The sequence below is a fragment of the Cuculus canorus genome, chromosome 4 (assembly GCF_017976375.1).
Source record: "Cuculus canorus isolate bCucCan1 chromosome 4, bCucCan1.pri, whole genome shotgun sequence".
Taxonomy (NCBI): domain Eukaryota; kingdom Metazoa; phylum Chordata; class Aves; order Cuculiformes; family Cuculidae; genus Cuculus; species Cuculus canorus.
Window position 1 is genome coordinate 10421300 of NC_071404.1, and position 19534 is coordinate 10440833.

The 19534-nt window shown below is 37.4% G+C and overlaps 1 protein-coding gene across 6 annotated transcripts in view; it reads right to left on the bottom strand.

The window, feature by feature from the left end:
* ZFYVE28 (zinc finger FYVE-type containing 28) overlaps positions 1–19534 on the bottom strand; it is a 154711-nt gene that overhangs the window by 28018 nt on the left and 107159 nt on the right. For 4 of the 6 annotated variants that reach the window (XM_054066095.1, XM_054066092.1, XM_054066091.1 and 1 more), the window contains 2 exons: positions 15085–16443; positions 5700–5804 (listed from right to left, as the gene is read on the bottom strand). In XM_054066095.1, coding sequence (XP_053922070.1) covers positions 5700–5804; positions 15085–16443 — 1464 coding nt within the window. The remainder of the gene's footprint in view (positions 1–5699; positions 5805–15084; positions 16444–19534) is intronic. The other 2 variants (XM_054066094.1, XM_054066093.1) reach the window with 1 other exon arrangement.

Genomic DNA, 19534 nt, shown 5'->3' on the forward strand with positions numbered 1-19534 from the left:
TCCTGGTTATGAGTTGTGCTTCCCTGAAGAAGGGCTCCACAGAAAAAAGGGCAGAATAATGTACAGTAATGCATTATTAAAACAAAGATGGCAGTACTAAAAATTAATGCAGAATGAATCTGTCAGTTTGCATAGCTTAAACAACTATAACCTGACCAGGTCAACAATAGTAAAACTGCAAGAGAGAAGATCTGGAGACACAGCTGATCGGGTAGACTGTGACACAACAGCAAAAAATACATTGCTGAAGCATTTGTTGTCCTCGAAATTATCCACAAGACCCTCAGGAACAGCTGTGATCTCTTTACTAAAATTTGTGGGCATGTGATCTGTGCTGTAGCTTTGGAAGCACGTATTAATGGATAGCTCTGGACCGTGAGATGGAAGAACCAAATTGTCCTACTATAACTCACAGTCCTGCTGAATGACCAGGTTATTCTTTCTTCTTGCATTCTCTTTGAGGCACTGAGGTGTACTGATGAAAAAACAGTCTTTGTAAACTGTCCTCCAGACAAGAACCTGGTCTGCGAGAAGGGCAGGAAATTGGCTCCCAGGCTGCACTCAGAGGGTGGTGATCAATGACTTTTACTGAGGCTGGCAGCCTGTCGTAAGTGGGATCCCCCAGGGATTGATTCTGGGCTTCACACACTGTTCAACATCTTCATAAGTAGTCTGCATGATGGGATTGAGAGCATCATCACCAGGTTTGCTAATGACACCCGCTGGATGGTGAGGTGTGGATACATCATAAGGGAAAGCCACCTTACACAGCAATCTGGGCAGGCTGGAAGGGCGAGCTAGCAACAACAGTGTGGGGTTTAACAAGGAGAAGAGAGAGACTGGCATAACCAAAGAGCCCAGTGAAGGCTGGGATCTGTGTGGGTGGGAAACAGCCTTGCTGGAAGGGCCTGAGGGTCCTGGTGGACAACAAGCGGAACAGAAATCAGCAATGTGTCATTGCAGCAGAGAAGGCAGACTGGATCCTGGGCTGTATCTGCAAGGGCTTTACTAGCAGAGACAGAGAAGTGATCATCCCACTCTACCAAGAGTTTGTAAGGGCCACATTTGGAGTACTGTGTCCAGTTCTGGTCCCCACATTTCAAGTAAGATGCAGGCAGAGAGGGTACAAAGGAGGGTCATGAAGATGATCAAAGACTGAAGAACCTGCCCTACAAAGAAAGGGTGAAGGGCTTAGGTCTTTTCTTACTGGAGAAGGAAAGCATAGCGAGGACCTTATCATAGTATTGCAATACTTCAAGGGCAGCTACAAAGAGGATGGAGGTTCTCTTCACAAGGAGACATATGGCAAAACCAAGGGGCAATGGGTACAAATCACAGTGGGAGAGGTTTTATCTCAGAAGAATATTTTTACACTGAGAATAACCAATCCCTCATAATGATGTGATGGAGTCCCATTCACTGGGGCTTTTCAAGATGTGACTGGACAGGGTGGTAGATCTCACATACACTCACTTTCCCATGCTAGGTTGGACCAAATATCTTTCAGGATTCCTTCAACCTAGGCTGTTCTATGCAAGCTGACTGGCAAGGCAGCTTCAAAAAGTCTCCTGCAAAACACCCTCTGTTTCTGAAGGACGTAATCAAAATTTCACCTCTCATTTATACACAAAGATAACCTTTGCTGCCTTGTTCCACGTTTCTTTATACTAACAGAGATATACTCAAAATACATAATAAAGCAAGTGGTATCCTTCAACTATATCCAACAAGCCAAGGACCTCAGACTGTGCCCACCTGCAGGCAAAATACAGATATTCTAACAGAAATAGCCGGATAAATATCTCACTCTAATTGCTGTCAGTGTTGCTGTTTGGGCACAGACTTGAGTCACAATACAGTCCATACGTCTTTCTACAGACTGCAAATAACAGACTGATATTTTACCACCAGATTTTGTAAATGCCCAAACCCACCACAAACCATCAATATTTAAGCCACAATGACATATCTAAAGAAAGTGACCGCTGCAGAAAGTGATCGCTGCCCAGAGAATGCACATGTTGCATCATTGATAAAAATGGTTGGACTTGATGATCTAAGAGGTCTTTTCCAACCTAGTGATTCTATGAACACTAAAGTCAGTTTTTAAAGTACTTTTTTATATTTAAAGTTTTCATTTATTGGCTCATCATAGGCTTAAAATGAAGAAGTAGGTTTTACCATGTACTTTAGGCAGGCAAATGAAGAAAGACTGATGAATCCGTATTGAAGCTTCCCTTGCCCTGTCTTACTCCAAAAACTCTGAAGCTTGTAATCAACTAATGATAATTACTTTGTTCTTTTGTTGTCTCACTTATTTTTCCTCATCATTTCCAAAACAATGCACTTTTCTGCTATTTTCTAGCTCCAATTTTTCAAAGAATTGAGGTTCATTGTTGACTTGAAGTATATCATGTCCTATGATTCTGTTAGCATATGAATACCCTTCACTTAGGCCTCCACTCAAATTAATGGCACTTTAAGAACCTTGTCCACTAATTCCAATACATGTTGGAAGTTGACAGGCAAGTTCCTGCGAGCGGTTTATTTTCAAAAGCTGCTGACTACACTACTTCTGACAATGAAATGGATAAGCTTCCAGCAATGTTTTTTATTAGCTGCCTATTTACAATTTGGTAAGTTGTAGTTATATTAAAAATTGTCTTAAAAATGACATTTAGGGAAAAAAAAATTAAAAAGGAAAAGCTGGGTGGATCATTTCCTGGAGCTAATATAAGCAGTGGACCAACTGCCACTTCCCTGCCGTAGTTATCAACACCTCATTTTCACTCAAGTCAGCAGTAATTATTTCACAGTCGCATTGATGTAACAAAAAAAATTCTGCATACTCTTGCAAGTCTGCATAAACCCACAGTTTCTCTGAAACCTTCTGAAATATACAGAATACATTTACTCTTTGCTGAGAAAGTTCACTACTGATGGGGGCACCTCAAGTCTGGATGCTGCTTAATGAACATCTCGTGAAAAATCATCTTCTGAACCGGGCTGAACATTTAACCTCTTGACCATCAGACTCCTGAGACTAGAATAAGGAACCTTCCACACAGGTTGGGTACCAATGAAATAACTTACCTTTCCTTAGGAAAATCATTTGAGAAGCCCTCGGTACCTTTTAAATTTGTGCTACAGAAACCTTGAGCAAGGTTTTAAAATGTTTTTCAAATTACTGTGTGAGCACAGTCAGTAATCAAAGTATGCAATCATAGTTCTGATTTAAGACTGAAAATCTTTGGCCCAGATGCATTTCAACAAATTACAGGCTTAACCAAGGTTTCCACTTTTCTCCACTGACTAAACAGGGAGCCTACAGCAGCAAGACTCCTAATTGAGGTATATCAGTTTAGTGCCTAAAATTAGGTGGGATGAATATAGCTTAAAAAATTACACAGTTCTGGTTGATGATGGAAGAAGTCTAAGGCAGCAAATCACAGGCTGATTTGAGGCAGCCTTCTTTAACAGCTCCTAAGTGGTAACAGCTTTTTCCTCCCAATAAAAACCAGACTGGCAAACAACGACCCATGGGTTGAACACTGTTCTGGGATCCAAGGAGCGGGAATACTCTCCCTGGTTCTTCACTTGGAAAACAATAAATGTACACATGTATAGAATTCCATATAGACAATACTTCATTCTTTCAAACTCATTCAGTCTATGCAATTTAAGGCACTATAGTTCATTCAACACTGTGCTATTCTGGCTAAGCTGGTTTTGCTACCAGAGCAGAACGTTTGAAGGTACCTGGGTATTTGCAATCCATACTGCAATCTGACAACACTACTTTTAGTCTCAGTGAAATAGAATATTTCAGAGGATGAAAGAAACAGTCAAAAACCAATTCAGGTATTATTTTGCACGTGACATCAGGGAGAACTCTTATTTCAGAAAAAAACCCCATTTTGTACAGATTGTTTTTGCAAGGAATGTGCTTGTTGTAAACAAATGATACAACTCTAGAGAAGTTGTTTAATAGCTAAATAAAACTCTTTAGGTAATACAAGATAAAAGAGCATGAGAGCCCCTTAAAAATAACATATTCTAAAATATAACACAGATAGACATACCAAATATTAAATTTCTATGCACATAGATCTAGGAACACAGTACTGTGAAGCAGCCTTCTGGGTTTCTTTGTTTTTCTTATTTTATTTTATTAAATTAAGCTGCTATAAGGATTTCAAAGTTCTGTTAAACGAAGTATTTCAACAGGGGAAATTCACATCAATATAGTCAAGTGGGCACTTGGCTATATTTTATTTTATTGGACCATAAACTACAATAGCTAGATCTTTAGTAATATCAATCAGACACAGAAAAAGAGGCAACTTATTGCATGATAACCAGGGATGATACTGTGCTATTGTTCAGTGGACAAAAGCACAAATGCACATATACAAATACTGCCTTATAAATCAAACTTAAAAAAAAAACTTTGAAAAACGGGAAAGGACAGATCTAATTTACCTAAGCATCAATGCAGTGGCTACTACAATACTAACAGAGAAAGGCAGTACAGACAAAGGCCTTGAAAAGAGGTGCTGCACCTAATGAAGACTTATTCTCATCGCTCTAATTATTCCTGAAGAAGTGGTTACTTCTATTGTTTGTTCAGACAGCCTTGTATGAAAGTCTCGTTGATGTATACAGTATTTAAAAGAGAACAACAATTACACACAGGAAAATCTGGGTTTGTTTGAAGAACAGTCAAAAGGAAATGTATTTCAAAATTAAAACCATGAAAAATAGTTGTAGTCTCATCTTTCTGCCCTTCTAAAAACACAGAACTGAAAAAAATGAGCCTCAACATTTGCACACCCTAAAAAATACATATTATCATATGTACTATTTCCTCTATCAATACTTCAAAAGATCTTTTTAATATTGTCTTTCTATCACCAAACCTAGACAAAACTGGGAATTCCTGAAGTTCGATTCAAATGAAGCATGGGAGAAAAACAAACAAGATGAAAAAGGGAGAACAAGCGGCAGTGGAAGATGATCTACCTCAATGGAAACAGTGGTATTTTAATTGGCCTGTACCACAGTAATAAAGTTACTACATGCAATGTATGCAATAAATCACACACATGTACCTTACACATACCCTAAAAAAAGCAAAGAATGTAAATTTTTGCTTTAGTAACATTTATCCGTGCTACATTATTTCTCTATTATTCTCATTGAGTTCTGTGAACAAACTCATTAAAATTAAAACTCTCATGCACTTCCATTAGACGAGAATATAAACTAACATTCTTCCCAATTTCGGCCACAAGCACTGTGGAAGTTAAATTCTCATTAACTGGAACATCCCTATTATTTTATTAAGCCATTTTACAAAGCAAAACAAAATGGAATAAACACGTTTTCTAGAAGGCCAAGACAAACATTTAGTACTTTTCAAGCTAAAACCTCAAGTCTTTAATGAAATCCTATACAGACAAATAAGAAGAAGATCATGGAAATATATAATTCATTGCTGTATACATTAAAACTTTTCATTAAATAGTTGCCTCTCAGTTGCTAGGAAAACCGCTAGGAAAAAAAAAAAAGCACCTGCTGTTCAAAAGGAAGAACACTCAAAAGTGTTGCTGTCACTTGGTTGTTAATTCAATGAAAGTTTTCAGCCGAGCATAACCCAATACCTTTCGTCAAATCTGACTGCAAAGTGATGTTATTACCTCAGAGCGTATATGCTGGAGAGACTACATGTAGTGACAGAAACACTCTCATAGTCACTGCTGGAGATGGAGCTGAGGGGGGAATCACGTAAGCCATCCTGAGAACTGAAAAAACATACGGAAACAAAATGAACTGCTGAATCAAACAGAGATAAAAAACAAAGCACTGTGATAACTCATGGCTTCTCACAGATTATACAGAAATAAGAGTAAAGTGGCAGTTTTATTTTTGCTCTTCAGAAAATGATACAAACTTATTCTGTTTTCTTCCCAAAAGGATATACAATTTGGTAAAGTCAATTTAACTCATGTTATACAGTTAAAACCTTCAGGAAAGAACCGAGGATATCATATTTTCATAGAGTAAAGAGGGAATAATGTGCGCCTGCTGCTAAGCATGGTTTAATGTTGTAACGAAGACTTAACTAAACTGAACGTTCATAAAGTCACTGCGCTTTTCAGGTCATGACACCCTTAACAAACTTCAAGGACTTCTGAAATACTCTGACAAGTTAGATCTAAGTTTTTTCCAAGAGGAAGGAAAGTCTGTGAGCAAGCACAAACCTGATTCTTCAGCGAAGGAAGTGAAAGTAGTACACCTACCCCTAATGTGCTCTGTTCCTGTAACTGCCATATGTACCTCAAACTTTGTGCTTTACACCAACAGCTGAGCAGGAAGGAGCAGTCCCATGGCAAACCACTGACACTTCATTAGGGGAAATCCACTAGCCTCTAAGTAAAAGGATATGAATAATTTAAATTAATGGTATAGAACTTGTCTCTGGCATCCTTAGGCTAATGAAAAGCCTTTAAATAACACATTGTTTTAGTTTTACATATTATCAATATAAACTTGGATTAAAAGATTAAAAATAGTTTTGAAAGCACCACAGAACTATTTTGGAAAGACCAATTTTTTGGTTCATTAACAATTTACTGCTCAGCTACTGGAAATTCCACAAGCTGAAAAAAAATCAAATTGGACTAGATAAAAAATATGTGATGTTGAGCAGAGGTATCAAAGCTGTATTGGCTCTAGGCAGTGCAGAAGAATCATTCGAGCCTGCTAAAATCACATGTTCAGTCAACAGGAATCTTTGGACAGAGAAACCTTGGAAATATCTTTAGTTAAAAGAGATGTAATTATATAGGTCAGGATTATTTTACCTTATTTCTCCACAATTACTAGCAGTCTTTTTTATGCTCTTTTGATTTGCGGGCGCATGCAGGGTACATATAGGATCATAGTTGGTTTGAAATTCTTTTCTTCTACTAAATTTATATTGTAGCTATTTTTGCAGCTAGAAGTCTGGAAGAATGCTTAAGGGGAATTCTTCAAAGCAATGTACGGAAGGTATGTGCTCTAATCCCACTAAGAAATAATAGGATTTGTTTGCATACCTCCCACTAATTGCTTGGAAAATGTACCCCTTCATGTTCCTCATTTCTGATTGCCAATTTGAAAATAAATCCCAAATGTACTATGCCTTAGTTGAAAGGAGAGCCGTCACAACTGGAAAATAATTTTATCAAACTTGAACAAAAATCTATTTAACTTTCAGTCGTTTTATGTAATTTCCCTTGCTAATTCTGCTGATTATGAAAAGATACATGCATTTAAACAAAGGTTTACTCTTCTATAGCTCATCACCTTTACCCATCCAATCTCACAATATGGTCATGCTACTAAAATGTACCTTTACTGTCTGCTTTATGGCAGCTAAATGATATTTAAAAAACATTAGCATGCAATTTCACAACATGATTGAGCAGGAGAAGCAGTATTGCAAAGATGAAATGCATTGTTGATAATGAAGCAATCTTTGAACAGCAGAACCAGGAAACAAGAACAACTACCAAACTCAGCACCTTCTTTTATTCTCTCTAACTTCCCCACCATTTCCAGATTTTTCCTGTGTAATTATCCTGCCAGTTGATTTAGGTAATAACACTTTCTGAAAGATGTCATGTTTGCTGTCCCCTAGTACTCTCTGTGATGCCCTGCCTGATATATTTGAAATCCAGACAAAATATCTCATTTAGCAACAGAACATGAAACAAAATAATGAAACCATTTAACAACTTAGATTCCATTTTCTTAAGTTCTGGTTTTCTAGGTTTTCTGTTTGTTCTGTATTAAAGAATTTGTGGGTTTCAGCTCTTATTCACAATGCAAAAGGCTAACACTTTTCCTAAGTATAAAGAACTTGAAGTTCCATATTTCTTTTTTCGGAGTTAAACACTCTAGGCTAAAACGTAAACCAAACAAACCACCACCGTTAAGCACCACTTCACTATTAAAACCAGATATTACTTATTGTCAACGTTGCTCCAAGTCCTGAAATCACTTTCTATCCTGAGGTGACTTTGTGGAAAGGACAATCCAAGACAGAGGGCAAAATGATAAAGGAGGCACAACGTGTTAGACCTTGATGATAAGTAAACCTGATGAGTAACCTTTGAACAGAATAGCACACAAGCAACTTACCCTATCAAAGATGTCAATGCTAACTTTATTTTCAGGTCCATGAATGTTCTCTGATCAGCTTACAACCTCTTTTCAAATAAAGCCTCTTCTCCAGACTTCTTTTCCCTTTATTTGAATCCTGTCTCACGTCTAACCCGTCACCAACAACATAACTTCTCATCAGCTTCACTATCTCATAAATGCTTTCATTTTCCACTCCTCCATCTTTCACCCAGCGCACAGACCTGTCCATGTTGAGCTATCTGCCACTTCCAGGATGAGATTTCCAATCTGGTCTCTTGTCATGTTGCAACGCAAACTGTTTAGACACACTTGACACAAACCATGCTCAGGGAGGTTAGTTTGTTGTGACAAAAGATGTGTACTTCACACAATTACAATGTGTAAACATTTTTCTCTGTGTACTCTGATTTTTTATATCAGAAAGAATATTTACAATGTTGATTTGTGGTTCAAATTCAGGTGGAAACTATTCGGATAAGAAATTCTCTGTTTATTTAGTACCAAAAAAATGGGAATGCAATCATAATAACTTTGTTTTATACTTTCTCAGTGCTCTACTATTTTGTTTGGTTGTTTTTTTGTTTTGGCTTTTTTGTTTGTTTTAAAAAGACTCCTGACATACCCACTGCACTCGTTCTCAGTGCACACACATTCAACATACCTCTTTGTAGGACTTTTTTCTCATTAGTGTCTGCCTGAAGATCCACTCAGCTTTTCTAAGATGCTCATAGATCCTGAGGTGAATTGACCTGCTTTTCCCAAGTCATAAGTCCTGTTATCAGCTCATGGTAGCTTGATATGAGAGTTCATTAGCACAATTATAAGAAAAGGCTAATTCTGTGGCTGATAGTAGTTAACCCTTTCTTCTCACACCAGCTCACAAGGACCGACCGTGCTGAATTTCAGCGCATCTCATGCTCCTTTGAAACAAATGCAATGTTGGATGGGGACTCATACGACTGTTTAAACTCTGTAAGGTAGCAAAAGTCCATTTCATTCATGAGGTCTGAAATGTGTACAGTGCTATTTTAAAAATTACATTCTAGCATGGTATAAAACCACCATCCACACTCATCAAAACAGAATTCTTCAGCACTTCTGACAGAATAAAGATTTGAGGCAACAGACCAAATGGACATGGGATGATGTGGCTGCCGGCCTCTTTTCACAGAATACTGGAAGATGGAACTAATAAATGGTTTCTTAAAAGCTGTTGCCTATTTTTTTAAACTATTTTTAGTAAAATAAAACCAAACTGAAAGCCAGCTTTATTCCTGGCTTGTGTGGTTGTTTCTATCAGAATGTGTTTACTGCCTCTTAACGTTTAACTAAACCAACGTCTTGTTATTTCATGGGATGGTTTCTTCATGAGTTGTATTACTTGAGTTACAACCACATTCCACGTTACATTGGCACAGTTCTCTGTCTCACACAACAGGAGAGCTAACTCTAAAGCCTCACATTAGCTACACCAAATCCACTTAAATAAGAGGCCTTTAAAACTGTTTTATCTACTATGCTCGTTTAAGGAATCTGTATATTGAGAGTTAATACACTTCACTGCTGCTGCATTTAATATATGGGACCTAGATTAGGCAAGCTGGTACAAAACACTCACTTTTTTTGCATTGTGAGACTTCATAACTGCAGTCACGTTATTGAATATTGCACAAAACAAATGTTCAACAGACAACGTCAAACGCTGCCTCGTTTTGACCCGTGTATAGCTAAAAAGATGGTGAGGAGAGATTAAAAAATCATTTATACTGAACCTGAATTTGGCCAGTTGGACAGAGAAAAGAAACAGAATACCAGAAGGGGAAGAGAGGAATTTAAGTCAGCCACCAGATAAAGGATTGCTTAAGGGAAGTTTTACAGTTGAAAGGCTGATCCTTCGCTACCAATCAGCTACTGTTTCCTTCTTGCTAATGAGACTTCTTCTTACTCCCGAATAGCTAGTTAAAAGACTAATTGATATAAGACACTAAACGGATATGTTTATGTGAACATGCACAGCTGTCCATTAATATTTGTGGAAAAGGCAACTTTGTTATGTAAACATGCAAACAATTTTCTTAAGTCTTACTGTGATGGGAATATTATAGGGAAGGCAGCAATTTAAGACATTTAATCAAGTTATTCTGCAATGTGATATCAATTAATATAGTTTTGATAAAGGGTCACTAGTAGAATTAAATGCTATAAACTAAAGGACAATCTAGAAAGGTAATTTGTGTGGGTTTGGTTTCATTTTTTTAAATGTAAATTCTAACTATGAACAAAATACAAATGCTTCTTTTCCATGCCTTCATAAAGGCAGAATGAATTATCTTAAAAAAAATGTGTGCACATCACATGTTTCTAAGGAGTGAACAAAATAAAATGCAGGCAGAAAAATCAAAATTAGAAGCCAACTGTATAAAACAGGTGTTCATCTTTTTACAAAGTTATTCTAATACGTTGAGGAAATAAAAGTTTAAATATATTACAATATAGGCTGTTATAATATATTTTAGACTACAGAACTGCAACACTAAGAAATGAGACAACTTGAACACCAAGCTAGAGAAGATTATATTATTCACCTTATTCTAGAATTGCAATGCAGTTCAGCAAACAGCAAAATATGTTCTTCAAGGATGCCTCATTCCTCCTCCTTACACTGCGAAGGCATATGGCAAAATATTCTATATTTTAAGCTCTCACAAATAAATCCAAACAGTGCCAGCATCTAAGAGCCAATGGACATGCATAGAGCTTGCAGAAAGTGTTAAGATAAAATCTCTTCTCTATACATTTCTGCTCCTTTCCCCAGGTGCACTGTAAGAGGCTTCATCAAGAGAACACTCATCAAATAAATTAAGGTGAAGGAAAACGGCAAAAAAGTGTATAATTTAAGCTAGACATAATAGACCTGCAGCAGAAAGGAGACAAACTACACTTAATCCTCTTTAATATCAGAACTGTTGCAAGGTCAGTATGTAGGTAAACACCTTGTTCTGTTGCATGTTTAAGACTAAAACATGAAAACATTGGCATTACGTGACAATATGAACAAGCTGTCAAACAACATAAAACATGTAGAAGAATTAACAGTTTTACAAGGACTCCTCAATTCTGGAAAGAACAGAAAGCCAACTATTTCCAAAACTAAAACAAAAATTATCATAATTCTTTGCACTTTTTTTTTTCTATTGCAAAAGTAATCAGAATACTACGACAGAATAAGCATTTTCAAAATCTGTGTAGCTTCCAGTGGAAAAAGAAGAAATAGTAGATAAAAATCTAAAGCTTGGTTTTGGTGGTAACATGCATCCTTTTTACCTCAAAATACCGAATGCTGCTTTCTCATAATTTTATCATCTTCTGTATTTTTCTTACATCGTTTCCCCCCTTTAACAGTTTATTATGCTGCATGTCAACCTTTATTTATCATATTGTCCCTGCAGCAGATCAAGTAATGACTACACCTTTGCTAGTCTTTTTCTCGTATTTGCATGTCATAAAGGCTGCTGCCCAAGACTCTCAGTGCCCTTTGTGTTTTGTCTTTGAGACACCTACATGCAAATAATGGAAGAAAACAGAACATCAGCTATGATTTAAAAAAAATCAAAATAGTAAAGACATGTCAATACACAAATTTCTAAGTAATTAATCTGTATTTTAAACTCCACTCAATATTAAGGCTACACAGAGAAGCCTGAAATACCAGGTATTTCAACTGAAAAGGATTAATTACCGTAAATCTAACTGTATCATTTAAATTATACCTATGAAAAACGTCATACTGCATAGTACAAGAACTGATTTATAAAAGAAGTTTCTATCATGTTGTACACATCTGACAGCTGCTTGATTCAGACAAGGGAAAGAAAATTTTCTTTTCCGAGTTGGTGACTTACAGTAACTAGAAAGTAAATACATTTATCAATTTGATGAATAAGCATATCCTGCAGCTATTCCATGTATATTAGATTGCCTATTGTTCTAGCTAATGGGTCCATTATTCTGCAAATAATCTGCTGTCTCCAAAGTTTCCCTTACGGCTAAACTGGCTTTCACAAGCACGGAATAGGGAGCCATCACGGAAGCCTAATGTGATATTCCAATTTAAAAATACCATTGAAAGGCAGCGATTAGTCACCGCCCAGGCAGTATGAGTAAGAAAAGGTCCACAAAGTTCTGTTTCGTAACTCAATTCTCTCCTTTACCAATAACATGACTAGTGATTCAGAGGCAAGAACCGAATCTATATTTGGATAGATGAGACAACTAAGGATCTATATACATATGATTCTTTTAATCTAGTCTTCTTTAGATGCAAAGCATCTCTGCCTCACACACAATATACTAAAGGAGTTAATACCAGAACATTTCCAATGAAGGAGGAACAATCTAGTAACAAGATACCTCCACACCTTTTTTTCCACTTCTGCAGATATGAAGCAGTTGGCAGTCAATAAGAGATGCACTGTGGAAGAGGCTTTAGTAAAAAAACAGAAAAAGCCCACGAACTTGTTAACAAAATAAACAAAATTATTCACTCAGGAATGAATTAGATCAATTTTTAACCTCTCATTTAAAACTTCCTCGATGCCTGGAGTTTAAAGGTGGTAATCTTTAAAAATAAAGAGCACTCCAAAGAGATTCAAACCACTCTAGTTCTTGCGAGCCTGATACTCGTACCAAGAAACTTAACAGAATGTACCAAAGCTATTATAGGTAGACAACAATGGGAAGGTCTGCCTGGGAAGAAATAACCTGGCTTCTGCAGAGGGAACTACCTCAGAGCTCTCTGAAGGGGTCAAGAGGCTTGTAAAGAACAGGGAATCAGCTGGCAGCCTCTGGATTTCCAAATAGGTTCTGTCAAAATACCTCAACCAAGGGCTTTTAAGAAAACTAAGGAGCTATAGCACAAAAGGAAGGTGCCCAAAATGGCTAAATAATTCTTAACCATAAATAGGGAGGAGCTGTTAAATGACTACTCCTCAAAAGAGCAGGAGGTCACCACTGAAGTTCTTTAGGATCCCGGGGGTTTTGTTTCCACATACAATCTGCAAAAACAGGGAAACCAAAGAGGTCTGAAAGGCTGCTGCCAGTGCAACGCTATTTAGAGTAATAATAACAAGAGCAGAGTGAAGAACTGCACAGGATCCTAAAGTCTGACTAACAGGTAATAAAATAGCAAGATGGAATTGGACCAGTAAACACAAGGAGAACAATTTTAGCTTCACATATAGAACGACAGCCTCTGAGCTCCCAAGCAGGATCTTGGGGCATTGGCAGACAACTTCAAAAAAATCACCTCATTGCTTAACAAAAACTCCAAAGTCGAATACTGGGAGCCATTGGAAGAACATCAAAGTAACTATGCCACCAGGCAAATCAACATTTTGCTTGTGTCTTTAGTAAGCGTAGTTCTGATTCACTTATCACTAAGAGGAAATCATATAATTGAAAAAAATTTAGCCAAAGACAAAAGGAATAAACAAAGCTACGGACAACTTTGGAACAACTTTTCATCAATTAGCCTCTGACTTTTCCAACCTGAAAAAGTAACCATGTAGGTGACGTGTGACTGAAGTCTACAAAACCACAATCAGCGCAGAACCCAGGCAGGAACCAGGAGCTGTTCAATGAAGCTGTTAACAGCCAGGTCCAGAGCAAACAAATGGACACAAAGGAACACAGACCTACAGAACTCTCTGGAACGGGACAATTCTCATACGTAGTTTTCACACAGCATTATCAGAGACTGGACAGGTATGTGGAAAAGAGGTTATTACACCCACAAATAATGTGAGGCTGAAAAAAAACAAGCTTAACTATATACATTTTTTTATATTTTGCAGACTTGTTCTCACAAATTTCACTTAATACCCTACCCAAGACAAAAATCAGTAGACAAATTATCTGAAATTATGAAAGGGGTTTGTGAATTATTTCTTAAAATTAAGTCCATCCAGAAAATATGTTGTAAGTCCTTGAATTTGATCACACTTGCAAGTCTAAGCCTGCAAATACTCTGAATAATGGGGAAGATAAAATTATCTTCTCAGAAAACTGAATTTCGTGAAAGGTAGTTTGTTTTTCACTTGTAAGAGGAATTAACTCCAATGCAAAGAAATCTTGATCCTATTTCCACTACCAGTAAAATATTTCACAATTCAATTGGTATGTGTGTGGGATCCCTAACATCTAATCAAAGCAACCTAGCATTTTCTTTAACACAACTATTTCTATGGTGTCTACCTGTTATCTAGTTCCTTATTGTCACTAAATATGTACAACCTTAATCCATGACCTCTATTTCTTCTATCAGCTCTTGCTGAAATGCTCCAATAGCCTAAAAAAGCTGCTTCTGCACTTTATTAGGCTCCTTCAGCACAGAGACATTCACAAATACAGTCTTGCCTCCAGGCAACATGAGCAGAACATGATCAGATCAACTCCATTCCCTCGAATGAAGCTAAAGTAAGATGTATTTAGATCCCAATTTAATCCTGTGCACTGATGCAGAAGTTAGCTTTTTAGTATCTGCCAAACATGCCTTTTCTGCAAAAAAATAAGAGTACAGAGGTAATGACCCAGGCAACGTTTAGCAGCAAGCACCCTTTGTTACATTAAACTGGTAAGATTAGGGTACTTGACTTCAATGATATAGAGACTTCATACAATTAAAATTCAGGTGTTCTCCAAATGTTTTCCAAAAAAGCAGATAAAAATCCAATAAAAAACTACTTGCATTCAAAAGTGTATATAGAAAAATTCCTTAATCCTGCAAAACGCTATTTTCTTTAAAACCAACATTAATTATACATCAATCACTAAAATACAGGTATATAGGAATCAATTTACATGCAAATTACTACCAAAATATCAAGGTTCTCTTACCTTGAACTAGATCTTGACTTTACATCTTCCTTTGCTGTCCTTTCACTACTAGCATCTTCATTGTCTCGTTTCTTCTCACACAGTTGTTTTCTTTTCTCCCACTTCTTCTGCTGATTTGAGATGCTTTCTGCTTCTCTTTGTGAGTCATGTTCTGCTCCCACCTGTGAACCTGAGGAATGTGCCAGGCACTTAGAGGAGATTGGCAGTGTTTGCTCTTCTCCAAAGTCTCTTTCTGCTAACAAAGCAGAAGTTTCGGGTTTTAATGTTTCCTGTGCATGGACTGAATTGTCCAAGTTATCTACATGGTCCATTTCCTTAGACTTTGCTAATGTGTATGAAGCATTTACAACACCTCCTGCAGAATGTTTAGTCTTTAAACCTTCAACACTGTCCTCCCTGCTGTCTTCGCAGCTGCCACAACACACACAAGAATTAATTAGACAGTTTGTGGCAGCTATACTGAGTTTATGGGATTCATCCCCCTCATCATTTGCTAATGGATTAGCAGATCCAGGAACACAACTAATAGCTGCTTCTGGAGTTGTTACTGGGGATTCTGAGCTAGAGGGAGATTTAGGATTGAATATTACAGTAGCAGATATTTTCATTCCCCCTGTCCTGTGAGCTATCACTTCTGCCATTTCTGCATCATCGGCATATGCATCCCAGCCATTGAGGTATAACTGTGAGTCCAGGCCTTCTAGACAGCTGCAGGAATTCTGAACTGAAACACCAGACACCAGCTTACTATCTTCAACATTGTTATTATTGCTTAAGTCACTGTCAGCATCTCGTAAAAGCAAAGTTTCCTCTGTTTGATGGCCATTCTCGTACAGCAAAGAGTCTCTATATTGCAGGTTCTGCTTTGAATCGTGGCATGGGTTATTCACCCAAGCAAAAGTATCACTTACTGAATCCAACCCAGCAAGAGCTTCTCCTGCTCCATCTAGGTCATCCATAAAAAACACTCTGTCCTCTTCATCAGTTAAATTGTCAATGTGGTGTCTTGTTGGTGAAGCTTCTGTGCTAGAACTATTTCTTAGGCTCGCTCTGTGAGCTGGAGACTGACAGATGCTTGGAGGGGAAAGCAGAGATGACATTTCATCTCCGACTCTGTGTACCATCCTATTCAGCTGTTCCAGCTCCTGTTCATCATACTGCATAGAACAAGCCAGCTCAGCCTCTGTGTTTTCAGCTTTTGCTGAAAGTTCCTTAGCAGGCAAAGTTGCAGTTATGCCCGGTGCAATGACAGAGGGAACTTCCGAATCCACTCTGATGGGAAAATCCACATCTTGAGAGATGCAGAGGTTACGCTCCAGTGTGTGCAGTTCATCCTCAGTTAATGTCTGAAGTAGATCCCTGAAAATTAAGAAATAAACACATCACTTTGCATTCACAATCACAGGAGGCACCGATGCTACAGATTTTAAAAAAGCCTTTACAGCTAGTACAGAAATTCAGAATTTGAGGGCACAGAGGACTCTCAGCCATGTAACCCAAGATGCATTTGGCATTCCTACTCATGACACATAATTGCTAATGCCTGAATTTGAGATTATTCATGCAAAATCAGGGTACCAAACAATTTACATCCTTGCAATGAAGCCCCAGAATAAACAAAAACACACACCAAAATGTATCTACTCTCTCTACATCTACTTATAGTGAAAACATTACCCACAATTAGATATATTTTAGAATCATAGAAAATATTACCCACAATTAGATATATTTTAGAATTACAGAATGGTTTGGGTTAGATCATCTATAGTTCCACCCACCCTGTCACAGGCAGGGACACCTTCCATCAGAAATTTGACTTTGATTCGCAAACCAATTTGCCATCCTTCATATTACATTCTGAAAACTATCCTGCAAAAGAGTACCACAGGAGTTTCACACCATTATATTGTCAGTTAAAATGAATTAATTAAAAATAGTAACACCGCTTATGCAATGCTGATGTCTTAGAAGCCTGTCCACTGAAACAGGGGTTGGAAGTTGGCTCTCTCCTGCCTCAAACACGTTAACTCAGTTATTACAGACCTAAGCTTCTGCGTAACATTAAAAGTCACACAAGCCTAAAAGCAAACATTTAGGTATTTGCTAAATTATGTTTTCTAGAGACATGCAGCATCCCCAGTTTTATCAAGTGTCCTCAGTGTTACAGTTTAGGACTACAAGCACCTGAAATCGAAGTGCTATTTAAGGCTGTTATGTTTAAGTGCTTTATAACTTTAAACCAAATCCATAGACAAAGCAGCACTTAATTTTAGGCCTGAACTTGATTTACACTATGCTTCTAAATTAGAAACCATACATAAAAACATCCTCTGCCCAGAACTGTTGCCAACATGTTCAAAGACCAGCAAGTACATTTTAGAATGAATGAATGGACAGGAAAAGTAAGACCTTCTGCTTATAGAGAGTCCATTATTCTTCACGTGTTTAGAAATAATTGGCCAGTAATGATAATAATAACAACAACAACAAGAAGCTTATATTAAAATAGTTCCATTAAAGGAGTGACTTCAGCCTAAACAAGAGGACCATAAAAAGCTCAAGGAAACATTCATCACATCTCACATCTTGATTTTCAGATAATGGCTGCATTCTTAAATTGTTAACTCAAAGACTGAATATTTTCCAAGTATTATCACTAATAGATTAAATTACCCAAAAAATACATAACTGGTATCTGACTCGTATATCAGCTACACACAAGTTTTAAAAAGATAACAGTTTAGATAAGCATGCTTAAGTCATAATAAGTACAGAATATATATATTTATGGTTAGGAATAGTCCATATAATTAACGTCTTTATTTTTTTAAAAAAAAATCATAGTTTTACTTAAGAGTTATATGATGCTGCCAAAAACTGTAAATCTACAGGAATTCCATATAAGAACAACTGCATCATCATACACTTCCTGTTTCACTTCTTTCCACATTCTCCAATAGAGAAGTCAGTATTTCTTTAAATCATTTCATATGCATCTTTGAGTCAAACAAAACAAAGAAACACCACAAAGAGTAAGCAAACCGTGCAACAGTGCAAGGGTTTAAGCTTAGGGTCACCTATGCAAAGACAATAAAACATAAGTTATTTCTGGATCAGGGCAGGGTCCATCAAGCAGACAAGCCTGTCTCTGATAGCAGGTTCTCTCACATGGACTCAGCGTAGTGCTTCCTACTGGCTTCCAGCAGCGTGTACCTCAGAGATTTCTGAAACAAGGTCGCATATGTATGTTTAATAATCCTCAGTGAACTCTTCTTGCATGGATAAAAAGGTGTGTGTGTCAGGACCTGACCAACAGTCAACTGCTTAAACATCAGCTATGTGTCTCCTTACGCTACAGTCATACTCTCTTCCCAAAACACAGATGAGAAGAATTAGCAGCTTGTACAAATATCGACTATACGGGCAATATTCAAAGGAATCTGCTTTCGGTCCAAGCTCACCAACATAACTGAGAATGAAATGGGCCCAGGCAAAAATCTAAGGCTGAATCTTCTGACTTTCAGTGCCTAGTCTGAGGTTTTATTCAGTCTTCAGAGCATCGCATGGCAGTGCCCAGGATTCCCGGATGTCTGGGTGCCCAGAGCTGCTCTGATTCCTTTCTGAAAACACACAGAGCCTGAGTGCTCAGACTTAGCTGATACAGTTTTCACACATTCACTGTAAACTAAGTATTGGAAATACATAATTACTTTATGCTGTCCGGCTTCATTGACTTGAGGAGGGAACCCTTTGTATCTGCCAATAACAAAATCTCAACATTTATGAACTGCGTGGAGTTTTGAGAATCAGTAAATAAAGCCTGTTTTAAAAAAAATAAATTAATTGATGAAATCAGCTGATAGCCCGTGCAAAAGTTGCTATACATAATCACTTGGATTACATGCAGTGGTCCACCAGCTCTGTTATTTCAGCAGAAAAATAATTCGGCTTTAAATTCAAACCAAAATATGCTCATTTTCCCAATTCAACACCAGAAATTTTGCTATCAACAAATACAGCGTGTTTTAAAAGAGGTTTGGACAATTATCATCACTTCTCTGCATAAAAATCCTTAGACTCCCTGAGCTGGTTCAAACACAAGTTTCCTTGCAAGGTAACAAATGCCATCGTTTTGATACACTGTGTATTAGATTATACAGGATTCACTGCCAACATTAGGAAGACGGCATGTTTTCAAATGCCTATGTACATATTGAGAATAAAATTAATGTCAACAAGCATATGGAACAAAAGGTTAAATCTGACTACTGAAAGTTTAAAACTAAACATCAGGCATCATTACTAAACCATAAGGTTTAATTAAGCTGTAGCTACTTCCATGGTTTATTTCCTTTCTGCTGAAGCAATTGTTACTGGTCATTGGATCCAAGTGCTGTGCTCATACGAAAAACAAACTTATCCCTCTGCTTTTATTACTCAAAGGCCG